General features: G+C 49.3%; 10 protein-coding genes across 10 annotated transcripts; 3 read left to right on the top strand and 7 right to left on the bottom strand.

Moving 5' to 3' along the window:
* Window positions 1-82: 82 nt before the first annotated feature.
* Window positions 83-2,259, bottom strand: F5J12DRAFT_894186 (ubiquitin-related domain-containing protein; the record flags this gene model as incomplete). Its single annotated transcript, XM_051747718.1, has 7 exons — window positions 83-336; window positions 391-746; window positions 830-952; window positions 1,002-1,106; window positions 1,674-1,912; window positions 1,981-2,049; window positions 2,107-2,259. 7 exons carry the CDS (start codon window positions 2,257-2,259, stop codon window positions 83-85), a joined length of 1,299 nt encoding a protein of 432 aa, XP_051598625.1.
* A 14-nt stretch (window positions 2,260-2,273) lies between these two features.
* Window positions 2,274-4,083, top strand: F5J12DRAFT_214912 (mitochondrial carrier). Its single transcript, XM_051738449.1, has 14 exons — window positions 2,274-2,461; window positions 2,528-2,602; window positions 2,664-2,668; window positions 2,724-2,806; window positions 2,865-2,884; window positions 2,934-2,982; window positions 3,037-3,180; window positions 3,232-3,342; window positions 3,396-3,465; window positions 3,524-3,600; window positions 3,652-3,658; window positions 3,715-3,788; window positions 3,840-3,973; window positions 4,026-4,083. Exons 1-14 carry the CDS (start codon window positions 2,440-2,442, stop codon window positions 4,046-4,048), a joined length of 894 nt encoding a protein of 297 aa, XP_051598626.1. The 5' UTR covers window positions 2,274-2,439; the 3' UTR covers window positions 4,049-4,083.
* Window positions 4,084-6,333: 2,250 nt separating this feature from the next.
* On the bottom strand, window positions 6,334-10,231 carry F5J12DRAFT_841030 (Phosphatidylinositolglycan class N-domain-containing protein). The gene is made up of 19 exons (XM_051746119.1): window positions 10,044-10,231; window positions 9,815-9,988; window positions 9,730-9,764; window positions 9,658-9,675; window positions 9,461-9,605; window positions 9,274-9,401; window positions 9,160-9,183; window positions 9,038-9,137; window positions 8,654-8,980; window positions 8,411-8,603; window positions 8,016-8,361; window positions 7,766-7,956; window positions 7,614-7,716; window positions 7,460-7,568; window positions 7,082-7,403; window positions 6,892-6,961; window positions 6,723-6,837; window positions 6,633-6,671; window positions 6,334-6,578 (listed from the first exon to the last, which is right to left on the bottom strand). Exons 1-19 carry the CDS (start codon window positions 10,219-10,221, stop codon window positions 6,436-6,438), a joined length of 2,760 nt encoding a protein of 919 aa, XP_051598627.1. The 5' UTR covers window positions 10,222-10,231; the 3' UTR covers window positions 6,334-6,435.
* Window positions 10,232-10,416: 185 nt separating this feature from the next.
* Window positions 10,417-11,587, bottom strand: F5J12DRAFT_841033 (SYF2 splicing factor-domain-containing protein; the record flags this gene model as incomplete). Its single annotated transcript, XM_051746120.1, has 6 exons — window positions 11,435-11,587; window positions 11,133-11,382; window positions 10,882-11,072; window positions 10,706-10,833; window positions 10,535-10,646; window positions 10,417-10,482 (listed from the first exon to the last, which is right to left on the bottom strand). The coding sequence occupies exons 1-6, from the start codon at window positions 11,486-11,488 to the stop codon at window positions 10,420-10,422; spliced, it is 798 nt and encodes a 265-aa protein (XP_051598628.1). The 5' UTR covers window positions 11,489-11,587.
* A 3,210-nt stretch (window positions 11,588-14,797) lies between these two features.
* Window positions 14,798-15,815, bottom strand: F5J12DRAFT_215786 (uncharacterized protein). Its single transcript, XM_051738452.1, has 6 exons — window positions 15,594-15,815; window positions 15,459-15,537; window positions 15,239-15,408; window positions 15,120-15,178; window positions 15,041-15,067; window positions 14,798-14,987 (listed from the first exon to the last, which is right to left on the bottom strand). Exons 1-6 carry the CDS (start codon window positions 15,621-15,623, stop codon window positions 14,864-14,866), a joined length of 489 nt encoding a protein of 162 aa, XP_051598629.1. The 5' UTR covers window positions 15,624-15,815; the 3' UTR covers window positions 14,798-14,863.
* F5J12DRAFT_215429 (uncharacterized protein) lies at window positions 15,674-18,801 on the bottom strand. The gene is made up of 7 exons (XM_051738451.1): window positions 18,396-18,801; window positions 16,596-18,330; window positions 16,408-16,542; window positions 16,060-16,355; window positions 15,924-16,008; window positions 15,756-15,870; window positions 15,674-15,696 (listed from the first exon to the last, which is right to left on the bottom strand). Exons 2-4 carry the CDS (start codon window positions 18,315-18,317, stop codon window positions 16,062-16,064), a joined length of 2,151 nt encoding a protein of 716 aa, XP_051598630.1. The 5' UTR covers window positions 18,318-18,330; window positions 18,396-18,801; the 3' UTR covers window positions 15,674-15,696; window positions 15,756-15,870; window positions 15,924-16,008; window positions 16,060-16,061.
* A 720-nt stretch (window positions 18,802-19,521) lies between these two features.
* F5J12DRAFT_770586 (uncharacterized protein) lies at window positions 19,522-21,254 on the top strand (the record flags this gene model as incomplete). The annotated part of the gene is made up of 2 exons (XM_051742243.1): window positions 19,522-20,075; window positions 20,125-21,254. The coding sequence occupies 2 exons, from the start codon at window positions 19,522-19,524 to the stop codon at window positions 20,816-20,818; spliced, it is 1,248 nt and encodes a 415-aa protein (XP_051598631.1). The 3' UTR covers window positions 20,819-21,254.
* On the bottom strand, window positions 20,960-21,619 carry F5J12DRAFT_723003 (actin-related protein ARPC5; the record flags this gene model as incomplete). Its single annotated transcript, XM_051741421.1, has 4 exons — window positions 20,960-21,022; window positions 21,102-21,284; window positions 21,341-21,413; window positions 21,474-21,619. 4 exons carry the CDS (start codon window positions 21,617-21,619, stop codon window positions 20,960-20,962), a joined length of 465 nt encoding a protein of 154 aa, XP_051598632.1.
* A 40-nt stretch (window positions 21,620-21,659) lies between these two features.
* Window positions 21,660-23,449, bottom strand: F5J12DRAFT_841062 (SWI/SNF complex 60 kDa subunit). The gene is made up of 9 exons (XM_051746121.1): window positions 23,370-23,449; window positions 23,137-23,305; window positions 22,934-23,080; window positions 22,740-22,871; window positions 22,562-22,697; window positions 22,370-22,500; window positions 22,179-22,322; window positions 22,082-22,117; window positions 21,660-22,005 (listed from the first exon to the last, which is right to left on the bottom strand). The coding sequence occupies exons 1-9, from the start codon at window positions 23,390-23,392 to the stop codon at window positions 21,745-21,747; spliced, it is 1,179 nt and encodes a 392-aa protein (XP_051598633.1). The 5' UTR covers window positions 23,393-23,449; the 3' UTR covers window positions 21,660-21,744.
* Window positions 23,450-23,652: 203 nt separating this feature from the next.
* Window positions 23,653-26,461, top strand: F5J12DRAFT_906317 (uncharacterized protein; the record flags this gene model as incomplete). Its single annotated transcript, XM_051748776.1, is given in 13 exon segments — window positions 23,653-23,796; window positions 23,846-23,975; window positions 24,026-24,129; window positions 24,149-24,416; window positions 24,468-24,781; window positions 24,833-25,024; window positions 25,079-25,235; window positions 25,288-25,437; window positions 25,499-25,535; window positions 25,593-25,771; window positions 25,827-25,912; window positions 26,046-26,250; window positions 26,418-26,461. The coding sequence occupies 13 exon segments, from the start codon at window positions 23,653-23,655 to the stop codon at window positions 26,459-26,461; spliced, it is 2,010 nt and encodes a 669-aa protein (XP_051598634.1).
* Between the last annotated feature and the right edge of the window lie 446 nt (window positions 26,462-26,907).

Raw genomic sequence — 26,907 nt, forward strand, 5'->3', positions numbered from 1 at the left:
CGCAAAATATATTGGGGGTCATGATGCAAGGGAAACGACACAATGTAATACAGAGTTGTACAACGTCAATGTACCAGACAACTCAGAGACCACCACGCAGACGGAGGACAAGGTGCAAAGTACTCTCCTTCTGAATATTGTAGTCGGAGAGGGTACGACCATCCTCAAGCTGCTTGCCGGCAAAGATCAAGCGCTGCTGGTCAGGAGGAATACCCTCCTTGTCCTGAATCTTCGCCTTCACATTGTCAATGGTGTCCGAAGACTCCACTTCCAAAGTGATCGTCTTGCCAGTCAATGTCTTCACGAATATCTGCATGCCACCACGGAGACGAAGAACTACCATCGAACATGTCAGCGACCGGGAAAAAAAGAGAAACGGATCATGCATACCAAGGTGGAGCGTAGACTCCTTCTGAATATTGTAGTCGGAAAGGGTGCGACCATCTTCCAACTGCTTGCCAGCGAAGATCAAACGCTGCTGGTCAGGAGGTATGCCCTCCTTGTCTTGAATCTTCGCCTTAACGTTGTCAATAGTATCAGAAGACTCGACCTCGAGAGTAATGGTTTTCCCGGTGAGCGTCTTCACGAAGATCTGCATCCCACCGCGCAGACGAAGCACGAGGTGAAGGGTGGATTCCTTCTGGATGTTGTAGTCCGACAACGTGCGACCATCCTCAAGCTGCTTCCCAGCAAAGATGAGGCGCTTGTTGGTCGGGAGGGATACCCTCCTTATCTTGGATCTTCGCCTTGACATTGTCAATGGTGTCGGAGGACTCAACCTCGAGAGTGATCGTCTTGCCTGTGAGGGTTTTGACGAAGATCTGCATACCACCGCGGAGACGGAGGACGAGGTGAAGGAGTGGACTCCTTCTGGATATTGTAGTCTGAGAGCGTGCGGCCATCTTCGAGCTGTTTACCAGCAAAGATGAGACGCTGTTGATCCGGAGGGATGCTGTGGGATGTTAGAAACCTTTGCATCGTTGAGAAAGGAGAGTACGTACCCCTCCTTATCCTGGATCTTGGCTTTGACGTTATCGATGGTATCGGAAGACTCCACCTCCAGGGTGATAGTCTTCCCCGTCAGAGTCTTAACAAAGATTTGCATGCTGGGTCGTCAGAAGGGTTGCAGTGGTCAGATGCGGTGAGTCGTTGCAAAAGTCTCGCCACTCTGAGTGGCTTATATACCAAGCGATAGCGGAGTTTGAAAGCACCCCAACGAGTCAGCGGGGTGGACCACGTGACATGCTGTGTATGTCAGAATGACGCAGTGCGTTCGAGAGCAATTCCGAAACAAGCCAACATGCTGTGGAAGAGGCTCATGGCACGGGCTTCTTCAAGGGCGAGGGGTATCCTCGCCGGATAAGATCCTGGTACAGGAGTAATGTCGGATCAGGGAATACCATACTAGATAGTACGCACAAGTCTCCTGTTTATGTAAGAGAATTCGAAGGAGGGTTGGGGATAATAGTAGTGTACGTCCAAGTAGATGCTAATTCGAACTGCATGCACCATACTCACGGGCGTGACACGCCGATAGTCTTTGTCGAGTGATAGCACAAGAAAAGAGTGACAGGACATGCACAACATTTAATGGCGCGCGGACATCATGAAATCAGAATGAACGAACGGGATATCGTGTTCTCATTGAAGTTGTCTCCGAAAAAAAAAAATACTACTTCTTTTTCTTCGGCTTTTTCTTCTTGATACCGCCCGAAGCTGGTCCGGCCTGCTGAGGGGGTACGGGGGAGGTAGCACGAGGCTTTCCAGCGTCTCCGTCATGCTGTGGTGCTTTTGAAGTTGCAGGAGGGGGCGTTGGCTCAGGACGCCTATTCTGCATTTTTTGCATCAGGGAGAGGTTTAGGGTTTCAAATCGATTCAGAAAGATCGATGAGTATGTCTTGAATTTGATACACTGGATATCCCCGATAACATCTGCCGTTAATGCACGTCTCGATGTCACCAACAATCCACTCCACTTACTGTCGTATCATCAGTGATCTTCAACACCAGCTTGCCCTCGGATGACCTCCATTTCACACAATATCGTGTCTGGACGCGGCGATATTCAGCCTGCAGGCCTCCATGCGGCGGTTAAGCGGGATTTACCTTGTTAGGTGACTTTGCATACAGATTTTCTGCGGCCTCTTGGTATTCTTGCCAGGAGGCGATGTATACCATCGTCGCATAGCGAAACAGCGCAACCTCGTTCCTGCCAGGAGGAGCGTGATGCAGGTCACGCCCTATGTGACGTTGTGACATCGCGTGACACAAAATCACGGGCGGCCGAGCACCATCCGAATAGCGCGCGCTCTAACTGCCATCACTATTAGCTTAGTGTGTTCGCACACAAGGGTTTTTTTTTCTCTCCTTCTTACTATCATTATTGGCCTTTGATTTGTTAGCCTCTTATTCCCTGTTCAAGCCTTGTCCAATAGAGCCATGGCGACGGAACAACGGAAGCGTGAGTACATACTAGGTTCCGGTCGGGGAGGATTCGACCTGACCACGAGGAAATCGATTTATTTAGCACTTCCCTTCATTGCCAACTTTGCGGCGGGAGCGATCGCTGGAGTGTCGGAAATCTTGACTTTTTACCCCCTCGGTAAGTGGTGTCCAATGCCGCTCAAGAGCAGTCGCGTGACTATATGTGGAACGCCTATAAGATGTTGTGCGTTCCTTGTCTTGTCAAACACTGGACACAGGGTCATGATATGTGGCTTTAGGTGAAAACTCGTATGCAACTTGAGACCGGCAAATCCAAACATGGAATGGTTGGAACGCTAACAGCGATCGTCCGTGAGGAAGGGTAAGTCTAGGGAAGACGATCGTTGTTACTTATGCTGTATCTGCCCCAATTTTCTCAGTGTAGGAAGATTATATCGAGGTACCACATCCCCTTCTCTTGCGTATGGGCAGTAATGGATCTTCGCTAGGCTTGGTACCTCCCCTCCTCCTCGAGGCACCTAAGCGCGCTGTGAAATTGTAAGTTGTGTCGTCCCCTGCTTGAAATGGGTGCCAGAAATTCACCATTATCAGCGCTTCGAACGATTTCTGGGGGAAGACATACCTTAAACTTTCTGGCGAATCCAAAATGACCTCCCAACTCTCCATCATTACCGGATGCAGTGCTGGGGCCACTGAGAGCTTCGTTGTTGTGCCATTCGAGCTAGTAAAGATCAAGTGAGTGTCAGTCTTCGATGTGTGGTAGCTATATTATTAAACCAATCGCAGACTACAGGATAAGACCAGCACCTTTGCTGGCCCTATGGATGTGGTCAAGCAGGTGATTAAAAAGGAGGGCGTTTTAGGCCTCTATGCTGGTATGGAGGCTACATTTTGGAGGTAGGTTACTCGTCAACTCAGGTGTGCCATGTCTGATTTCACATTTCTGACAGACACTTTTGGTGGAATGGCGGATACTTTGGTTGTATTCACCAAGTACGTGCTATGATGCCCAAGGCAGAGGTAAGTTGTTCTGTAACCTGTCTATGGCTAGGACACTTATCTGTGGACACCATTACAGACGCCTCAGGGCCAGTTGTTCAACAACTTTGTCTCTGGATCTGTCGGAGGTTTCATGGGCACCGTCCTTAATACCCCGTATGTATGCCAATGGTATAGAGCGACGTAGCTTGACTTTACTATGTACAGATTCGATGTTCGTCATGTTTCATTCTGATTTAGAATGCTCCTCAACGGCATATATTTTTGTAGGTGGTGAAATCCCGTATTCAAAGTGTCAGCAAAGTGCCGGGTGTAGTTCCCAAGTACAACTGGACATACCCAGCGTACGTCACAGTTCCTCTCCGCTTATGCGATGGCTCATCATCACATCGCAGGCTTGTCACAATTTTCCGAGAGGAGGGTCCCGCAGCTCTCTATAAAGGATTTACCCCCAAAGTACTTCGACTCGCACCAGGTGGCGGAGTGCTGTTGCTTGTGGTAGAATTCACTCTCAATATCTTTAGACAAGGTCAGTCGCGTTCAGTCTTTTTTATAAAAACATATCCTGACAGCGTTTGCAGCTCTTGGACCGCCTTACATATAGATGCTTATGTACTGCTGGCTTTCACATTATGCGTACTCTGTTTAGAACCTTTTCTTCTACTGACATCTTATCAAACAACCTCTGAAGGTAAGTGCCTGACGCATAGCACCATAGTCCTGCCCTCTTGAGAGTAAACCAGTGTGTTGTAATCTTACAGGTAGGTTACGCCTGCGAAGTCCACGGGAAGGTGTGTACAATTCACGCTTACAAGGCTTGAATCGAAATAAGGTCTGCGAGTGCTCACCAATCACGTCCGTTGCAACATATCTGACTCAGAATCCATTCGTGCTACCCGCTCCCAATGTCCTTTGTCCAGCCTTGAATGACGCAGACAACACGGCTACCTATAAGCAACTCCGATTCTCTCCTGTTCCCGAGTCTGATCGTTGAAGCCGACAGGTAGACCTCGTGATGAGAAGGATATAAGGTTGTATCAGCTAATCCGCACTGTCTGCAGTCTCCTTCCCAAGGGTATTCTTGTTCCTTTTTGCGAGGATCCTATTCTGTGGACGTTTCCTGAGCCTCGATCTCGATCCGCACAACTACATCGAACGCAACATATCCCCAATGACACTGGTCACCACCGACAGTGTGTCCCTCAGCTCTTCCCTCATTCACGCAAACCTTGTTTCAAGTGGTGGAAAAGCTGTGATATAAGGACTGGAAAACATTTAATGCAATTGCTGCTCATTCGTCAGACAGTTGTCCACTTGTCAGTCTGACTTATACGTATTTATACACTAAAGGAGAAGATCCTTCGAAAAAATTGTGCTGTTGTGAAGCTGAAGTTAGGTGTTTTCAAGTGCCAGCGATGATTAGTAAAACCGAAACCAACATAACCAATACCAAAGTCCTCCGGGCGCTCCCCTGGACACATGTGTTGCAAGCACGCGATTACTTCTTAACGGATCAGACTTTTACTTCTAGCAGGGAGTGTTAGTTGAAAAGGGTATCTTCGTGTAACTGTTGAACTGTGTTGGGTGTCGAAAAACATATAATAGTGATGGACAAGTAGCAGCACATTCATGAACACAGACTACTATGCAGGAAAATCTTGTATACAGGATGAGGTCTCAATCTCTGACAACACTGTAGTCTAGAGGTTTATGGATCAGTTGAACACATTTTTGTGTTGCTGTAAGTCTAGGGTAGACCAGGCTATTCCTGAAATCTTTCTGCATGGTAATGGGCTCAAACACATAGAAACTCATAACTAATGGCCAAAAAGGTCAAGACACCAGCAATGTCAATATATAAGTGGCACATGGATACAAAGGTCTGTAGAAGCAGGAGAATGGTCTGTGATAACATTTAATATTTGATGGGTTCATATACACAGGGTTGTAGGAGCAAAGCCTCAATGTGTCCAGTTATCCCCCAACCCCCCTCCCCACATGACCAGAGTTACTGGTTCAGTATGATCTATAACAACAGAGTTTATGTACCCAGGACTTGCCCAGGAACTGGCTCACATGCATATCCCTGGGCAATAGCTTCCTTGATCCTCCTCTGGAACCATGCCTGCCTAACCTCCTGTGAAGCTTTCTGTGCAAGTACCAAATATGCATCTGCATGAGAGACATTTTGGTAGAAGCAGTCCACCATGGCAACCACTTGAGCTGAACTTAAGTTTCCTGAGTCAAGCAACAGCAACTTCGCTGCTGCCGAACGTTGTTTATCCAATAGAGCAGATTGGCCCATCAGCTCCATCATGGAGGTGACAGTTTGAGGTAGGGGGGGTAAGATCTAGGTGTCGTTGGATAGGAAATGCCAGTATTATAGGCTGATGGCAACCCTTCAGTTTCCCCCTATCGTGCATCAGATCAGCCAAATGACTGCATAATTGCTGTATCCACATGGAAAAGCTCACCAGAAGAGTTATTTAAGGCAAACACAGAGACGGCGCGGAAACAGAGCGTGAATAAGGGCTTAGGTGGCACGTGCAATCAGATGGAGGTGCTTATTAGAGCGAGCACACAGGGGTACCTTCGTCGAGCAAACAAACAGAGGCAAGGGAAAACAACCTGAAAAGGTAATCTGCATGCCGGTAATAATATTACTAGTACACAGACTGCAGACGGTAGTAAGCACAACATTGCATGGGCGTAGATGCATCGATGTCGATGAACGTTAACGTTCAACTATGTACTATATATGTGTAACGAACAGAGACTAATCACGACGAGGTAATATTCCGCTCGAGTCGCAGTTGGTGATAAGCTAGACGGTTTTTCCACTTCGAAAGTTTGACGTTCACGGTAGGTTGGTGGACGCGAAGAGAAACGCACATATGCACGACATGACCGCGTGCAGGTTCATACCATAAAGTTTATGTAGGGTCTATATTCTTCTAGTACGTGTACACGATCTACTGCGTTAAGAGTATTTCAGTTCACCTTGGTCGACTTGCGATCTACCAGCGTATTTCCCATGAGATACTCGCCAGCCGCACATATTCCAGCCGACCAAACCAGTAGTAGAGACGTGATGCAGAAGAAACTGATAGATTGGCCGATCTCTAACCAAGAACCTATACGTGTTTAATTAGAAACAAGCAGCGTATGATATACTAGTGCGAACACACCGGTATCTGTTACATTCAAAAAGAACGTCATCGTCATCCCTGGGTGTTTGTGAGTATGCAAAATGTAATGGTAAGAGCAGAAACATTTACCATCTGTTAGTGTGAGGGCAACCAGAAATAGGGAGAATGGAGGGAGGTGAAGACGTGCGTTGAGAGTGGCGAAGGCTACCGATAAGATAACGTATGGACAGACGATCTTGAATATCTAAACGATCCTATGAGCGCGCATGTTCGAAGGGGGAGCAAACAGATAACCAACCAGAAGCGCTGCCATCAAGAACGGGTTAAAGATAGGTACAAGGCGATACACGGGCTCGAGGTAGAATGATCTACATATTAGTTCGCCACAGCAACAGGGTCAAACGAGGGCCCACTTACGAAATAGAAGCAACACTGTATGCGGGATGGATCAGTAGGGGAGTCACGAAGATGACACTGCGAATACCCACTTTCCCGTCCCAAAGAATGCCACTTGAACATAGAACAAGAAAAACAGCGCAATACGGATATCATCCGCTCGGAATCGGTAGGATATCGATAGTTGTTGATCAGCCGCAGACCCGTTCCCGTTAGAGCTGTCAGAGTTCCGCACGAGTGCTTCGATTTCTATCCAAAGAAGCAAGTTGCAGGTATAGGCGGAGTAGAAAAGTCCTTCGACGCTTATCGATAAAATAACGAAGCAGGCAGCAAATGAAAGGAAAAAGGATATGATCTTGGATGTCTGGGAAGGATGGCGTACTTTCGAAATGAATGGGTACACGGAGGATGATGCTACGGCAACAAGCTCAATGAAAACGAAGAACCCCAGTAAGCGGAAATCCACGCACCAAGAATCAGCCAGGCAGCGATCTGATTGAGTCGAGGCAATCCAGCCCTGGCCTGCAAACTGCAGACGGAGCCAGAGGTGACTAGCATCATGGCCGCGACCAGGCCCATCTGCACACCTTCAGTGGCAAACCAACTCGTAGTCAAGGAACTCACTTGAATTGCACGGGATATCTTCACCGACTTATCCACGACATTTTGGCCAGAAGAATATAAATGAATGGCCCCTATGAGCAGCATGACACCTCCACCTGCCAAACTACGTGGAAATTAACTGGGTCACACAGGGAAATGCTCAGAATACTCACATTGAAGGTAGACTTTCCTCCTTGTCGACCGCCAGGAGGGGAAACACACCAGTCACGATACAACTTCCACACCACAACCCTACAAGCTTCCAATTTTGAGAAAGCAACGAAGAGGGCCACGTGAACAGCGGCCACAGAACACCAATTACTACATAACCGGCACTCCATATGGAACGATGGGTGTAAGCAACCTGTGTGTAGGCCACTGAGCTAAAGACAAGGATGACAGCAATAAGGAACAGTGACATACCACCATGCTTTGCAGCGCAGAGATAACCAAGATCAACTGCACGCATAGGTTTCGGTATGTCGGCGAACATTCGGATACACATTTGCAAAGGGCCGGTACGCCGCGAGAGCAAGATTCCCTCCAGAAGTAACAAGGAAAAGCGACATAAACATAAAACGTCCAAGGCGAATTCTGTATCCAAAATGCGGCCCAAAAACCTAATAGTGTGGCGATGGTAACGACGTTGACAACTCCGCTTCTGGATGCAGAAAGGGAAGCTGCGGGTGGTAGCAATGAGATTGAGGCGTATGCCGCCCATCCGAGGTATGCCACGACGACGATAGCGCGGATCAATAGCCGGTCGTAGCTGGCTTCTGCATTAGCACGTGCCGTACTGGGTACAACCGCTTACTGACGTCTCCAAGTAACGCAAACCTTGCAAACAAGTTTCGCTCAGCTCCATGGAGTATCTACGCGCATCGTACCACTTTCCCTCCTCAATTAGTCGTTCGATGGCAGCAACTTTTCGGATTCGAGCTGGCACGCCCAGCTCCTCGTCCTCCAAAAGACCGAAGGGCTTATAGAAAATGGCATGCGCAGCTTTCATTTCTTTGGGCAATGAGTAGGTATCAGGCACAGCGCAAAAAGTGCTATATTACCATGTTTCACCAGATAATGCTCCAACAGAACCTGCACGTTGACCAACGAATACCGAGCGAGTGCTTCCTCCCCTTCGAGGGGCGCGAGGTAACCAGCTCGTGTCGGGTCAATATCAGGTAACACGCCTACTGAATTTGATGGCCAGTCTATCCCGATGAGTGTCGCCATCAATGGTGCTAAATCTGCTTGTGACACGTCTCGTCGCAGTAGGTGGCCTAGATTCCATGGTTTAGAATATTCATCGTGCGATGTGGGCGTCGAGTCTGAGAGTGGACCACGAATGCCCTTACCCCATGCAATCAAGGGTGTACGGGTGCTATCCGGATCTGAGCCCGGCCGTCAGATTACTAGGTCAACGAGAAAGAATGAGAGAGCAGCGTTACCACCATCTCCATGGTTCCCTATCTTAGACATTCCGTGATCAGCTGTAAAAACATAACTCGTCTCTTGGTCCTCGTAGAATTGAGAAACAAGGTTCTCGACCTGACCTAACAATGTTGTCCACGACCTGAATGTTTTGCATGTATTCCTGTGATGACGTTGTATATCCCGAAAACGTGGCAGATCGGGCTGACCTACCATGGAAAACGGCCTATATGCGTGCCCGGTCGTGTCCAACCCAAGCAAGGTGGAGAAAGAATATGACTTTGTCGCCCCGTAATTGGGAGTTCAACGTAGCATCCGTTGACGCATTTTGAAATAATATGCGAAGCTGATCTAGTACCCAAGTGTCTAGGGTAGTCGCATCTAAAATAAAGAAGGGACACCACTTGAATCGAGACCTACTTCCGAATCTTGAAACCCACCCTTTGTAAAATCCTCTGCTTCTTCGTCATAACACCAAGTCAGCACCTTGTCGAGACTTGCGCCTTTGGAGAACATAGGAAGGATGTCAGGGGAGCCAAACGAGAATGTATGGCTGGACTGGTTAAACACTGAGTCGAAATCCACCTTGTCAAAGTGAGTAAACGGTGAGTAGAACTTTTTCAGAGGTGCACCTTACTGGATTGGTCTTCCAGCCCTAGAAAAGCAAGGTTTAGACTGTCTTCTGTCTACTGCGCCTACTTTGTCTAACCTTTGTCACCGCGGACACATCCTCGTACATTCCACCTGAGATACGTGAGCCTCGTCACGAAGAGCACGCGCGTAACCAGACAAACCGATGATAGCAACGTGGCCTGGACGACTTTCCGTTGGCACTCTGGTATGTGACACGCCAAACGCCCCGCGTTTCTCTGCGATTGAGCGCAAGTGGGGTGCTACCACGGTCGGTGAAGACTCGCCGAATGCGAATCCATTCGGAGTGAACAAAAGATCGGCACGCAGACCGTCAGCTGCAGTCTGTATGAGTCCATCAAGAAGCAGGGTCACTGGAGGTAAGTGACTTGCCGACTATCAGGACGAGACGCTTTGCTTCGCCGCGACTTTGTGATCCATGGTGGTTCATTCCATGAACTACCGGACTTGTGAAGTAGCAGTCGAATACTGATGCTATGAATACGACATGGAATACAATCCCAAGCAGCAGTAATTTCAGTACATTCTGACCGGGGCCAATACTGGCCATGTCGTCGATGACAGGGACAAGCTCGGCTTCAACAACGGAGCGTCCATGACGGGCTTATGTAATGCAGTACGATCATTCAGGCCTCAGGAAACGCAGAACTTGTAATCCATGCGTGAAGTATTTACGTATACAGTATCGCACCGACTCGGAGCCAGAGTATTAGGCAGAGGGTAATTATACAGTTCAAAGGTAACAGTGCTACAGTGCAGTTCCACGCTCGAAGCTGGCACGAATCTCTGCAGTATATTTATCGTAGTATCTTGCAATCTGAGGCGTGAAGCAATGCATAAGAAAGGCATCACGAAAAGCAAGACGGAAGAATACCGACCTTCTTGTTGAATACACGATTCCGCTCGTTGATATACGTAATATCACCCTCATCCTCGTTGTGCCTCTTGCGCGAAAACTTGGCCTTTTTATCGACACTGTTAAACAATTTGTCAGCACACCCATCAAGGAAGGCACAGGAGAGGCAGATACTGACTCTCGGTTGAGCTTGCTGATTAGCCGGTCGATAGCCTCTTCAGAAGGCTTGTTATCAGCATAGATCAGTGTGTTGGCATCTCTGTAGAAAGCGTCCACGGCCATACGTTGTTCAACTGTTGGAACCATCTGCTGGAGTGATTGGTTTACGGATATCATTCGTCGGAGTATGCAAACCTGGGCACCACTTGGGTCGTACATTGTTAGTGCACTCGATAATGAACCGGAAGGCGTGGAACTGCCCGAGCCCAATAGAGTCCCAACAGCCAAGCCCAAGGCCTGTTCCTTGTGCTTGTTGTATGCTTCCATGTCGGGTTTGATAAAGTCCAAGTCCTTCTTATACCGTCGGTGTGCAGCATGCACGTCATCTGCAACCGATCGTCATCTGCCCGTTATGTTGCTTCGAATAACCTGCAACACTGACGCACCGTAAAACTCGTAGTCTGCTCTCCGAGCCTTTCTCGCCAACTTCTTCTCCCACTTTTCATTTTCTTCTATTGTCCACTCCCAATTCTTTGACCGCTCAACATCTTCCCCTCGTTCCTCTGCTTCCGCCTGTGTCCGAAGAGTCTCGGCAAGCTTTTTCTGCCGTTCCATACGTGCCATATCGCGTACTGTTACTTTCGCTCTAGCAGACTCCTCAATGAGTGACTGCTGGTTGGCTTTCGTGGATGTACGCTGTTATATCAAGGTAAGGTATCCTCAAAGAAAGATTATGAAGTAAACGAACCATTTTAGCCCGCAACTCATCAAGCTTCGCTTTCCTATCCTCTATGGTCGCCATTGTCAAGTCAGAATTACCATTGCCAGTCTGAATGTCGACTTTCGAGGTCGACGGCGGTGGGGAACTTGCCCTAGTGCTTTTTGATGACGTAAGCAGAACCCGCCACTTGTTAGTCCCGAAGGCTAACCCGGCTCTTCTTGTTCTTCTACATATGACTGCCAACAACGCCATCGTCGATCTCTGTGGCGAAGGCGGATGATACCCACCCGCATTTCAGCTCTCGGATGGACACTCGGATCCCAGGATTGCCGCTATTTTCCACTCCTGCCCTGACTCCCGAAATGAATTCCTCGCAAATACAAGTCTCAGATCATCGAACACAATCTCCGCAAGTTTAAGTGATTGCTGCTCTCCCAATTTTGCCAGGGTAACCAAGACAGACCTTCGCCTCGCATTTTCGTGACAACCTTTCAGATATATGCGTCATTATCGTTTCTCATACCATCGCCCAGCAAGCAAAGGACCGTTAATCCGCGGCGTCCGCTGTGATAAAGACTCGAGCTTAAGATAGCGTTGGCAACAAGACTGTTGTCTAACGGAAATGCTCAATGAATGATCTTGTATCTTCTATTCATTTCATCCATACGCACGAAGTGCGGGGTTCTCCAAGTATCATTGACATACACAACAACGGTTGAACATTTACACGACGCTCTCAGCTATCTTACACAGAAAAAATTTGCTCGTTACACCACTCGGACTCCCCAGTTACCTCGCTCACTCAGCAGGAAATTCGAACTTGAATAACTCAGTTGGAGGGTAGAAGGGTGGGAATGACCGCCCCACGATGAGAGGCCCGACACGGATCTAAAAGAGATGTATGTTTCAGTCCTCTAAAATGTCACCATAACCAATGTTCCACAGTTACCTGACGATTTTCATCTTCGGTCGGAGCGATCCATCCGATTTCTTCGGGGGAATCAAGCCTCTTGGTGATCCTGTCCACCCATTCATACGCAACCACGATCAGTCATACGAAGTTATCAGAATCTAGGGGGCCAGAGCGGAGGCAGTGAATGCGACCTACGTGTATGCATCGTGATTCCTTCTGTATGTGACAACCCACTCTTGTGCGGCTCCCTCCACAACAGCAAATAACCTCCCTTCCAGCTCGACGACTTGTAACCCATTGATGGTAAGCAAGTATGTGTTCTCTCCGACCCGCTGGAAGATGAACTGCACAAAGTACATGGGTGAGTGTACGAGGTGAGTTAGGTGACCCCATATTCACTATGATACATACCCTTGGAGGTTGGACACCGGAAGCCCTGTCAATCAAGTTGACTGGTAAGATGGTCGGCAAAATCGGGGGAACCCCAACGTAGGGATTGCCGTCGAGAGTCGAATAGATGACGACCTCTTCGTCCACTTTGAGATTGTTGGGCATGCTGAAAGTGTCGTGTTCGCTCGCAAGACTAGATATGGGGAATTTGAAGACTCGACAGCGTCGACTCTGGGAGACAGATGAAGGTTGGTGGTCATCGTCCTTTTATCCTCTGCAGTACGGCACTAAGGACATCAGAAGTCTTCAAGTTGGCGCAATGTTACGCCTTTCAAGCACATCCCTGATTCGATTAGCTTCCATTCGACCTGTCAGACCACGAAGAGAAAAGATGGGCCTGGCCTCGAACCCCAGTCCTCAGAGCTTACCGATCCTCTGGGACGGAATTGACCAAAATTCTGATCCATCGTATCCCCCAATCTGCGCATCCCATTTGATCGTGTCCTTATTTTACGGACCTCGTCGAAGCGTCTCCCCACATGACGTGGGTCCACGGATACTTGCGGTTGGAATTGGCAAGCAAAAGCAGCCGTAGTAGGCTGGTTGGAACTGGTTTCCTACCCGGAGTAGAACGATCTCGAGTCATGCACGGTGGAATAGTGTGTTTCGAGCATAACCTGGCGATGGGATACCCGGGAAAAGCAGACCGTCGACGGACTCTTCATCCTGACACGCTTACGTTGATGTCCACGCCGGCACCCAATTGGTTAATTAACGCAACCTAGACTGACCCCCATATATCATTGACTGTTCCAGCACGAAACGTTCGTCCCTCGAAATCCCATTGGCCTGATACCCGCTATGGCGCATTCGGACGTGTGGATATTAACAGTATGTAGTTTCTTCTGTGAACTGGTTTGTAGAAGCTTCTATTCGGCTTGTCATGGATGATGTTATAATGATGCTGTCGCAGGAGGCAGGGGTTCTTGCCTCTCAGGCACCATCTATCTCTTGTCTGGACTGGTGCCGTTACAATCACGTCCACGTGACCACAGAGTATCTCGCTCAGGTTCTATATATTTTGCTCTCGTGTCTCCACTCCTCCAGAGGCTATGTGACTATCTATCGGGTGATTTTCTATAGCTTCCTATTCGTTGCATTTGTGCGCGAAATCTGAGGAAGCATTAACATGTATAACCATACTTCAGCATTTCTGTGCCGCCGTACCTTTGATTCCTTGTTCACGCATCAGAAAACTGGAACATATACAACTCCTGTGGCCGGTAGAAAGGCGGGAATGTCCAACCCGGCAGAGGGGTTTGTCGAGGATCTAAAGAGAAAGAGAAAAGGGCTTTAGTCTTACAGATTCTCTCTACAACCCAGATTCCACGCGTTGCAGGCTTTCGCTTCCGATTGCAGCGATCCACCCTATCGATTCAGTTCTCTTGACGATCCTGTCCATATATCCATTCACTCGCAGCCACGATCAGTTATATCATCCCGTGTGGCCCATTGCTTGTAGGAAGAACTTCACAATCGTGGAACTGCAACCTAACAGCGATGTGACAGTATATAACCTTGGATGAATTTGGAGCCTTGGAGGGATGGTGATTATTTACACATCAAAGTAACGTGTATTGTCGCTGTTGTGCTGATGTGTTATCCAAGGTTTCTTCACACCAGGAGCCCGTCCGACACCTCCGCGATGTCCGCACAGCGAGATACATCTTATGCTTCGACATTCTTGCCCTTCGCATTGGCCAGGATCCTGAACCAGGAGCAAAAATACGTCTTACCCAAACCATATGAATCGTAACACATACTGTCGAAGACAAGCTTGGTTATCGTCAGCTGTGTCAGAATTCATCGCTTGGAAAGCTATTGCGATTCTCCGTAAGCACGAGCAGCCACGTGGATGGTCCCGTGATTTGTAAGTTTCAAGTTTCCGAAAGAGAAGTCGCTTACCATGAGCCTCCACTGCGCCTTCACATCCAAGTCCAGGACGTAGTGTACGACCTAGCACACTTCATCAGACGGCTTTTCTGTGAGTAAAATAACAACTGCCTGCCTTTGCTGTCGCCTGCAGGAATGCTGAGGAGATCTCGCACCAACAAACCAGCAAAATCTGCGATATCACCAGATGAATTAAGAATTCATTCTACTGCTGTTCGCACTCTTCCAACAATGTCCTCCTCGAGGGCGCGTCGTTCTTCGTCCTCCTCCGTTGTCTCTAGGACCTTTTGCAACGTCTTCACCTCTTGCACCAGTGATCGTATGCTGTGCATAGCTCAATCTATGAAAACGAAGGTCCCTTTCGACACTATGCACACCTCTCATTCGCATTGTAGCTTTGTTCTCTATCGAAACTCAGTTCCACGTATGGAAAAGAAAATAAGGTCAGGCACTCACAACTCACATAGTGTCCGGGGGTCTGTCGCTAGAAAGGAGTCGATTATGCCCTGAAGTGACTGTTTGCTAACACCGTTAAACTGATATGTATGGTCAAAACTGACATCGGCAATGCTTACCTCAAGACCAAGGGTCTTCGTTATCGGATGCATCCTGTGCATTGCTTGTTTTAACGCTGAACACCAACGAAAGTTGCACTCTTCCATCATCTGAAGGAATATCACCTTAGAATCTTTGGCGGGCGATTCTTTTAAGGTATTTCGGTGGTCTCTCCGAATAGCCGAAGGACCTGTCATCACGTATTGAGTTTGTACCAAGGTGCTAACCGAGAGATATTACCTTCAGATATCGTATGGTTCGGTCGTGCACACACTCTCGAATCCGACATCAGGCGGTCGAAAACATTTATTTCCCCAACCTGACGTGTTGCAATGTCGGTTAGAGAAGCGGAGAACAAGAACGTCATATGCATACAAGGGTTTTGATATGCTCAATACCAAACATGTCCTTGAAGAATTGGATAGCAATGCTCCTCTAACTCCTTTGGGCTGTACCAGCTATCGAGTTGAAATGGTTCCTCAGGAGGGATATCGTCAACCGATGCTCAGTTCCACCCACGATCGGAGACTAGCCTACCTGATCTCTTCAAATTCCGGGTTTGAGCTCCCGCAGGCACAGAAACGCGCTTGAGACCAAACGCAGGGGTACCCGATGTTGTATAATGGCGTTACTGGCCGCGGATGAGATTGCACTAGTGGGGCATGTGGTTCCGGACGTGAGAATCGCAAGATTCAGAAAACTTACAGCGGTTCCTCCAGATTGGGAACTGCGAAATCTCCGTCTTGAGCTTTTCTTCACAAGTATTATTGGTCGCAAAGACAGCTGAGGACTGGACAACCATTGTTACCAAACAACAGTTGGAGGCACGAGTAGACAGAACCTTCAGTAAAGAGACAGCAGACCGAGTGTTTGGAAGCGAAAGGCCAACCGGTGCACGCAGAACGAGCGCAGGATCCGCTTGAAAAGGTCGCTGACCATTGTCGGAGATGAATATAGTCGGCACATCACCACCCGTAATGTTGGTGCTGCGTTCACTGCCGACTTCGTGCACAACAGGTCCAAGATCTTGGTCTTCAGGATCAATTCCAGCTCTGGATTGAGCAACCTCAGATCTTCGAAGATGTTACCTCGATGTTCGATATACCCTCTGGGGTTACTGTAACCATAATCGCCTAACTGCCAGAATTAGGCTCGACTTTCCAGTGGGCAGACAGAAATAAAACTGTACCTTGATCCCATTCCACGCATTGGCAGCATAAAATGCTGCTGGAGTCCCATCTACCAACAAACGGCGATGATCAACGGTCCATGGCCAGTCGGTTCGTGCCATAAGGCCAGGTGTATCACGTCCATCGGTGATTCTCTATGAAAACGTCAGCGCGCACATCCTGCATCCGAGGGTCGGCGTCAACTGACACAGGCCACTCTCCATCCGAACCTGTCCCAGCGACAGCTGACACATTGCACAACATCAACGTCGACTTTGAAACCAACTGACTTGCCCCATCTGCCACAGACAACTTCCACAGCCAGTATAGAATTAGGGATATGCCAGTGTCTGCTGTAGAATAGCTTGCGTCCCCGGCCAAAGCATACTTCAGCCATACGATGGGCGTAAACAGCGTTCGCTTTGCGCATGCGATCATACACCTTCCAGGCGTAGGACTCCCAAGAAGACCAAGCTTCTCGTTCATCAGAAACGATATGCACCCAGCCCTGGCCGAAGCAGTGACCATACACAACTGCAAAATAAGTGTTGGTCTTTCTGTTGGAACACAGTACAACAACGAGAGGGTCAATGGTTGATAACCTGACAAGATTGTCTGTGAAGGTCACGTCCTTCGGGTAGACAGCGCGACGAGTGAAACCGCAGTAGGGAACGGACCTATCGTCGATTTTGAATGTGAAGTCGTGATATACCTTGTAGCGATAAGCGAGATGAAGTAATTGGTACTCCAAGAGTGGTTGTCGCTCCCCAGTTGGGCCAAAGTACCTGTAGTAATTGGACCTAAAGGCTGCCAATCGAATGGTGATTGGGACCAGAGCATCATTTTTGTAGCACGCCAACGCTGCTTGAAAGACTGATGGACACCCGTAATAGCGTACAACAGGAAGCCGTATCTGGATCCCTGCGTTGGTGACGGTGAACCCGGGATCTGCTTGGCCGTCTCGGGTGGCAAGAGCTCCTTCGGCATCCACGTCCCACAAAGAGGAGAGCGCTGAGAAAAACTCCTCTGGCTCCAACTTGAAGATGTCATGGAAATCCCAGAAAGCACTCGGGTCGTCAGCTAGGACGCCACTGGTCCGCGCCAGTTTTCCCGCTGGCTTCCACGCAAAGAGGGTCTGGTCGTTGGACGTGCGGATCACCTCTAGTTGAAGACGCTGGAATGCTTTCTTCCCCTCCCCATACAACATCGGCATGTTAACGTCCAACAGACCCATCAGCGAGTATGCTCGATCCTCGATTCGCGTTGTCTCCCTATCTGCAGCCCACGACATCACTTGGGCAGTGCTGGGACAATATGAAGATAAGCCATCCACCAGAACCGACCTAGGAACCCGGGTAATTTCCTCGAGTTTGCAAGACAAGCTGCGTTTATCCCCGATAGGTGCCCAATCCTTATCAAAGAACTGGAGGTCTCTCGGGGCTATCAACTCCTGCAGCGTCCAGCCCCGCGAGAACCATTCTAGCCAGCCGCTGGAATTGCAAAATATGACATCGTCGCGTCCGCGGGGGAGGAGGGAGTCGTTAACATCATGGAGGTAAGCACAGCATCGTTTCGCGTTCTCGTACCACCGGAACATCAAATTTATGGCCTCGGACAGTTCTGAACTGCTTCGCTCGTCGATACAACACGTATCGACCCGGAGCCATTTGAAGCCGTCTTTTGTGGCCTGCTCGCAGCTCTTCAGGATCTTCTGATAACCATCTCGTTGTCGAATTTCATCTCTGTTTTCCATCCTCCTGAGCTTCACCATCTCTTTGAAGTTCAGCTCAATGGTCCAGCGATGTGACAATATGGCGTAACCTGCGCTTGCATCATCGAGCTCCTGCAGAACCTCGATTTCAGGGTTGAAAATTCCTGAGCGAAATTCTCTCTCCCTTTCAAGGAAGGTCTCTACATTGATCAACCGCATCCTGTCGGTCAGACTATGGAAGCATAGTCAGTGATTGATTCATGGGACTCTCGTGTCAACGCCAACGGGCCAGCTTACCTGAGTCTAGACAATCAGAACATGTACTGCCCGAAGACTGAGGAGCAGATCTTCAGTACTGTTGCCCTCTGGTTAGTATAACATTTAAGCAGGCGGCGGGCCGACCTGCTTGCACAAGTTACATGTCACCGAATAGCGCCCAAGTCTCTTTTTGCCCTTGGACGGTAGTAGGGGAGTGCGATTTACTTGGCACATTACATAACTAGAACAAAGTCGTTTTGCACGGCAGGCACCTTGTTTACCGCGCTCGTGCTCCATACGCTGTGGAGTACAGTGCTGACACAGCCAAGCAGGGCGAAGACCGACACCGTCTGGAACCGAGACTAACGATTTGAGACGCTCGCAGCTGACGTGTTGACGCTAGTAGGCACACTGCTAGCTGAATCACGCTAATCGCCATGCCGACGCTCGGATTGTCAGTTGCGCAGATGGGCCGCGATTCAAGGGGAATGGGATGCACAGCATACTTCAAGGGGAGAAATTCAGAGTTACAGCGTCCATGAAGGTTGGAACTAGAACAATACATTTAGCTTTAGCTACGGTGAACAGCAAAAGCACGTAGCATCAGGATCAAACTCGTTGAAGTGAGAGTCAGCATGAATCAAGCCAATTCTGAGTTGACGAGCAATGAGTCTGGACTCGCTCAGTGCCACGCCGCCAGAGTTAGTCTTATCAGGAGAGTTGAGGGAAGGTGCTAAGCGTGTTCTGTTCTAAATTGTTTCCACATGGCAAGTACTGGGGAGTGGGACTAGCCGTGGCGTTTGGCTTTTGATTCCCATCCTAACGCAGCCCTTGCACACGACAACTTCGCAACGGTCAACCTAGCCAGGACAGCCACCCAGAGACTCTAGACACATCTCGAACGGTCAACGAGCCCTACGAATTCACTGTGAGGTGCAACTTTTACCAAGGTAGCTCTGCCTATAATAATTATGACCTGGGACATTCATTTCTAGCGGCCCATCCTCAAAATATTCTTCCGCCGATAAGCAGTGGGGATCGCATGGGAACGGATGACCCTGAAGGACTGATAGCTGACCGACAGCGCATAGACATATCTCATGACCACAGATACGGTACTTAAGGTTGTCCGAGGCCATGGTACCGCCAACCCCACTACTCCATCATGCTCCCTCCAGAGATATGGCTGAAGATATTCCACTTCGCCACGGACACTCCAAGATTACTGGACTGCAGTCCGTCGCAATCAGATTTGCCGACTGTGCTCGCCAGAGAACAAGAGTTGCAACTCCTGAGGGAGTCACTCGTCACTAAACTCCGTTTAGTGCTTGTGTGCAAAACCTGGGGCGAGCTTGCCACTGAGTTCTTGTACCAAAGCGTCCTCGTCACACGAGTCCAATCGCTTTTGACGCTCCACGAAGCGCTGCAGGGACGAGCGCGGGCTGTGGGAATGTTTCACACTAACCCTGGCTGGTGGACGAGGAGGCTCGACGTGGTTATCCCACCCGACCAGTGTGAGACTGCCGACTATGGGGTTCTCGTAGACGTGTTCCGGTATTTCTCGAACCTCTCTATCGTGACGTTGTCGATGCCAATACTGCCCTTCAATGACTTCTGGCTTCGTCAACTCCCCATGGAGATCATTGTGTCGCTCGTAGAGACGTGCGGACCCTCGCTGCGCGTTTTCGATTGCGCAGAATCTCTTCTGCGTCCCTGCAGGTGAGATTCATACCTCTGATCGTTTCGCTTAGGATTGAACTCGCGCCAGAGAGGATCTCATGCTACTACTAGCTGGTTCCCCCAACTTACGTGTTCTTCGGTGTCCGGTATGCTCCCCTACGCCTGGAGATAGGTCTCCTGGAAGCCGCTTAGATGTGCCAGTCATGGCAAACCTCGAATCCATCTCATTAATGTCCGTTTTCCTACGGGATTACCTTCCTCGCGAGAAGAACAAGAACCATCTCCCTGCACTTCGACAGCTTATCTACGGCTGTATTTCCCCCCCGTTCTTCGCGCATGCATGGAAAAGCTTTGTCAAGTCGAGCTGTTCAGCCGTCACCTGTGTCACGCTCGACTTCAGTTTCCAGGGGGACTCCCTGCAAAGAGAGTTGGATTTGCTGTCCGAGTGTTGTCCAGCCCTCGACAAACTCGTCATTTACTTCCGTTCATGGACGGAATTTATACCACATCTTGTTCTCCCGCCTGTCTCCCACCTTCGCATATACTCAAAGTTGGCAAAGGCCCCTGCCTTTCATTATTATTCGCTCATATATGCACTTACTACTTTGACGGCTTCCAAGCTTGGAAGTGTCCGTTTGCTACATGCAAACGCTGTCGAGGAATTCCGGCACTCGCTGAGCTCACTTTCACAGGACGAGCTCGACGGTCTGGCATCGAAGGCATTCCGAGTAGAGGACCACGAGGGAAGGGCAATATTGCTTGGAGGGGAATGTGTAGGTTGAATCTGGACGTAGCGCGTCTCGATATCGCAGACAGATGACAAGGGGTATCCTGCCACCCTTGTTATCCGGGGTGATTAGTACAAATGAATCCACTACTCCCGGGATCGGCTTCAGACCCGTATTAGACTGCTATTGTATACTTTACACCGTTCTCCGATCCGACATCACTCGTACGATACAACCTGTTCCCGCTACTTCTGTGAGCTACACGGCGAATTCATCAGTATACGAATGATATCACAGGCCCAAACGACCGCGTTCGAAGCCAAAGCGAAACACGCACCTTTTCGTGCCATGCTAATAGCACGCTTCCGCTGACGTCTCCCCATCCGGGCATACCCATACCCTTGTAGATGTACTTCATGAGCGTATCTTGGGCGTCTTCGGAGAGCGATTTGAGGACGTTTGGGATCTCCGTTGCTTTGGTGCTGTTGAGGACAGAGACGACTGTTTGGAGGGTGATATTCTATGATAGTGATTGGCAAAGAGGTCAATGAAGTGATATGTACAAACGAATCTTACCTTGGCTTCGTCGACGTTGGGTCCATACGGTGGACTGTCGAGAGCGATGTTCAATGCACCAGATATATCGCCTCTAATATATTCGACGTAACTTAGCCTCTGATCGCCAGAGGATGATGTGGTGTGGACATACCTTGACAAGGTACTCCGCACGGTCGACTGTTTTTGTTTGGCATCTGCGAGGACTTGGGTGGGGTCGCGTGGATCAGGATCGTACAGTTCGCTCTCCTGCAGGACGTCCTCGTCAAAGGCGTCGATGTCGATTTTGCGGAACGACATGCCAGGTTCGTTGTTGGACGGCGCGCAGTCAGCCCAGCGACTGTGTATCGACTCGACATACTACATTTGGAAATACGCAGCGCTACAGGAAATACACACACAGAAAACAGCACGTTCGACATTCCTTACTGCTTCGAAGACAGCCGCATGCCTTCTTGTATAGCAACAGCCTCTTCGACCCACGGCAACCGAAAGAAGTCGCTCCGTCTAAGCTCCTCCGCACGAATTGTAGCACCTTCACTAGGACCGCTCCCCAGAATGCTCTCTAGGTCTCGCGATTGAGACTCGAGCCAGTTTTGAATGAACTTTGTTGGATCTTCCGCAAAGCTTTGTAAGAATACGCGTTTCGTGTGTGCATTATGCAGAGATTGAGTGAGAAGGGCGATCTGGAAGAGAACAAAAATAAAGCGGTGACAAAGCTTAGCGGAAAAAGGTGATGTTGATTGAGGTGGTGGACATTACTTCGTCGTCGAGTTTGCTGAGGTCTTGCGTGCTGTCCTTGATCGCTTGTACCATCACCGCCATGCGGGCTCTTCAGACTGGTATCCTCCATTTTTACTTCGATATCCCAAGCCTGCGGACGCTCGGGAGGCGGAACCATCGGGTTGATCGTATAATGCAAAACAACTGGGTCCGGCGGCATAAGATAGCGGTTGACCAGCTCGGGTAGTTGTTGAAACACGACAGTGTCACCGCCGAAGATCTAACCACACAGTCAGAGGATAGCTTACTTGAGATAAGGGTGCTTACAGGACGCAAATGATCGTCGGCTTTTATCCTTCGTCGGTCGACTTTGTCCTGGAGACCGTGGATTTTAATGTAGTTCCACAAAGTCTGTATGACTCCTATCCGGCTCTCTTCCTTGATACCAAGGACGTTTCCTGAAATAGCCACCCGTTTGTTCAAGTATGCAGACGAGTGGAACATGTCAATGATGCGTACCAAGCTCTGGGCTAACTTTGTACTGTTCCGGGGTCTGCTCGAGATGAATGATGACCCGTATCCTGGTTGGCTGGTCACCCGTCCGTCGAATAGTGAAGCCATCGAGTGCTGGCTGCACGCCTTGAGCACGGGGCCACTGGAAACTCAATTGAGCGGGTTTCCAGGAAACAAAAAGGACCGACAATTTACCTCCTAGGATATTGCCATCGGGGTATAAATTCGGATCGCGGTCCAACTCGACAATCATCCTCTTAATGAAAGTCGAGAACTTCCTCGGGACGGCCTTGTCTCGAGACCGCTGGTTCGGCAACTGTTATCGTTTCGATGAGAACGGGGTCATATCAGTCATGCCAGAAGTGGGGACGAACGAACCTCTAGCAATCTTCCTTCTACTTTAAATGACCACGCTGGGATGCCTTGTCCCGTTTCAAAGTTCACTGGTTCACTCTCGGCATCACCGACCTGCCACGATTGTCCAGATACTGTATGGCTCAGAAAAACTCTCAATGTCCTCGTCGTCTATACAAAAAAACGAGTTAAATCTACGCGTCATTCCATTGTACAGCAACACGCACGGTCGGATTGCGGGACAGCGCATCCTGGACCTCGACTCGCTTTCTTGTCATCGTCCAGTCCAGCTTGCGTTCCATTTCGAGTAGACTCTGGTACATTTCGGATTCTTGAGCGAATTCGGGTACTTGGGCCAGTGCATGGGGAATGGATTTGTCGGTTAGTTTGCGTTTCCTGTGGACGGTGTCAGGGTGTGAGAACGTTGGAAAAGTGTCTGGGCAATCATGGTGTAAGTCACTTTACGGTCTTCAGTTGATCCATGGCCGAATACTATTGGAGACTTGCAAGTGCCAATACATAAGCGGGTTGATTGGAGAGTCTGCCCAATATTGCAGTGGCTGTGCACAGCTCAGGCAACCCGCTCCTCGGACTGGAACAAAAGAATGCTGCGCTCTGGCCACACGGCGCTTAGCTGCCATCAGATCTGTGGGGTTCGCCTGTCCCCAACCAATTGTATTAGCATGAAGTTCCGGGTTGTTTCCGCTGCCCGTCTCCTGTGTACCACCATACCACCTTCCGATATGTCTACCGTTACTTACGAAACTGCGCTGATGTTTTGGAGAATAGTTGCCCAAATATTCTTCAGGGAAGTACGTCCAAGAGGTGCCTTCAATATCCCTCGAGATGGACCGGTCATATTTGCCGCTGCACCCCACCACAACCAAGTATGTATAGCTCTTTGCCATCCCGTATAGACTGACGTTATATGTCTAGTTCCTTGACGGCGTCCTCCTAAGTCTAGAGGTGTACCGAGAAACACGCCGTCGCGTTCAGTACTTGACTGCTGCCAAGAGCCTGAAGCGTAAAGCAGTTGGTTTCCTTGCCCGACAAACGGACAATTGCAGTGCGTTTCCAGATCTTCGATGACCAGTCTGCATTCCGACTCTTGTATAGTACCCGTGGTTCGAGCTATAGACGAGGCTAAACCTGGAACTGGGCTGGTTTATCTTTCATCCGATGACCCCTGCCTAGTATTTGGAGAGGGAACTCAGTTTCAAGTCAGAATTCTCTCCTAAGATGCAAATTATGCTGCCCAAGTCCGTGAACTCGGTCGTTGCGGAAGTTCTCGAGGTCGTATCAGACATCGAATTGCGCCTTAAGAGAGAATTTGGAAGTGAAACAGGCAAGGGAACCGCTTGTGTACGAGAGAAGTTGGCGGAAACAGAGGCAGGAGGGAAAAGAGGCCTTCCGTTCAAAATTCTACCTTTCATTGACCAGCAGGAGATGTATCGTGGAGTCTACCAACGACTGAAGGAAGGCGGTTGCATCGGAATTTTTCCTGAAGGTTTTGATCTTGTAGTATGCGCTGCGTTCCTACTTAATCGATGCATTGCAGGTGGCAGCCACGACAGAACAGACCTCCTTCCTCTGAAGGCGGGTGTATCCTTAATGGCACTTGGGGCGATGGCGAATGATCCAAGTGTGAAAGTCAAGATCGTGCCCGTCGGTCTGTACTATTTCCATGCCCATCGATTCCGATCGCGAGCCGTCGTGGAATTCGGAAGTGCGCTCGATGTACCGGAAGAATTAGTGGAAATGTTCAAGCAGGGCGGATCAAGCAAGCGTGAAGCAGTGTCAAAGCTTCTGGATCTCACTTACGACGGTCTGAAGACCGTGACAGTAAGGGCACCCGATTATGACACTCTTATGGTGCGGTGCTTCGTCGTTAGTGTCAATTCCCCGCTCACACCTGTAGCGTAGTTAATACAAGCAGCTCGGCGCCTTTACAAAACACCGGGGCAGCACTTTACGTTGGGACAGGTGGTCGAGCTCAACCGCCGTTTCTTGGAAGGTTATACTCATTTCAAGGATGAACCACGCATACAAAAACTGAAAGCTGATGTATTGAAATACAATCGACTTCTTCGGGATCTTGGATTGCGAGATCATCAGGTAGGTCAAACATCACGGTCTGAGTAGTTCAGTGAGACTGAGGACCACGGCAAGGTACCACAGGCGAAGAAAGCGACTTGGAAAACCTTGAGTCTTCTCTTGTATCGTCTGGTCATCTTAATGGTTTGGGCAGTTCTGGCACTGCCCGGAACGATATTGAATGGTCCTGTGATTGTTCTGGTCTCCGTGATTTCCAGACGGAAGGCCAAAGGTACGAAAAAGACGAACGTGGATAGATGTAATAACTGACTTGACGATATCAGAGGCACTCGCAGCTTCCGTCGTCAAAATCGCAGGTCGAGATGTGCTTGCGACCTGGAAAGTCCTGATATGCCTTGGTGCGGCTCCCCTGTTGTACACGCTTTACGCAGTCCTTGCGATAGCAATCGCCGTGAAAATTCAGGCTCCTCTAAGTGTACGGACTATGCGCGCCCCTCCTTGTCACCTTTGCGCTACCTGTTATGAACTATGCAGCTCTTAAATTCGGTGAGGCTGGGATGGACGTTTTCAAGTAATGTGCATATCTCATCTAGCTTTCAAGTCTGGGCTGATCTCCCGATCTTTACAGGTCGCTTAGACCACTTATCCTTGCCCTCCGTCCTGGGCATCAACGAGATCTTGACAGGGTAAAAGAAATGAGGATGCGACTCTCTAACGAAGTTGTGGACGTTATCAACGAATTTGGACCAAAACTTTACGATGATTTCGACAAAGTGAGTTTTGCCTTTCCCTCGCAGCTATCCACTCGTCAAACGTAAGAGAAAGTTCCGCATTTTAGTTCCAGCCAGTGCTCCTCCTTCAGCTGGTAACGATGACCCAGGAGTTTGGCGCCGGAAGAGCAGTGTCGGCCAGGTAGATGCACAAGGAAACCTTCTTATCCATCCAATGGTAGGATCTTACCGGCTCCGCGAATATCGGATGCGACTCACACTTTCCAGACTTGGATAGACGAAAGATTATTTGGATGGAGCCGCACCGCGAAACGCGGCACCACCGCATGGAGGGGAAGCACACCGGCTAGCGGGCCCAAACTCCTGACGAATCCGAAGAGGAGGATCATTGGGATTATGACCACGTCATCAATTTCATTCCTGCTTATGAAGACGCGTTCCGGGGGAAACCTCGTAGCCGGCACGGCTCCTACGCTGACTTGCAAAGGCTTCGGACGGTATCTGCCAATCAGACAAACGTATCCGTAACATCCTCCGGCGCTCAGATTTTGGATAGTCAATCGATGGATGTACGATCGCGCGAGCCCAAGGGAAGCCTCTCTGACCTCATACAAGGTTTGAGGGAATGACAAAAGGGTTGAATAAGGAGATTGGCGAGATATCTCGTGCATAGCTAGGCCGTGGATGATGTAGTGTACGCATCATCAGTGCATGCTGGTCAGCCAGGTTACCTTTAAGTAGTACAGAGACAACCGGAGACTTGTAGGCGGTCTGACACCCCGATATTAATATACATGTATACGTCGAACGGGAGCAGAAAGCTACACTCCATGATTCAACCTGTAAGGTTTTACATGAAGCAGCATGAGCAACGAATGAGATGCCATACACATAGCATAGCAATATAACTCTGATAAGGAGTCAACCTGATTGCAAAGGGAAAGACGAGGTTGGGGTAGAACGAGCAGTCTGGTTGCTCGGTCAATATTTGATACCACGACTCTCAAGCTCTGCTTCCACATCTTCCGGCACGCGACCTTTGACTTTGACAGCATCCATTTCGCTTTCGACACCAAAGAAAATCAAATCGTCAACAACGCTAGGGAGAAGACCAAAAGGCAAACAAGACTCACCCGTTCACCTGCTGTCGCGCTACCCTGACTCGAGTCAGGACCGATGACGGAGGTAAGTCCATCAAAGTAGGAATGGTGG

The sequence above is a fragment of the Pisolithus orientalis genome, assembly GCF_024613125.1.
Source record: "Pisolithus orientalis strain OTSU chromosome Unknown F5J12scaffold_21, whole genome shotgun sequence".
NCBI classification, from domain to species: domain Eukaryota; kingdom Fungi; phylum Basidiomycota; class Agaricomycetes; order Boletales; family Pisolithaceae; genus Pisolithus; species Pisolithus orientalis.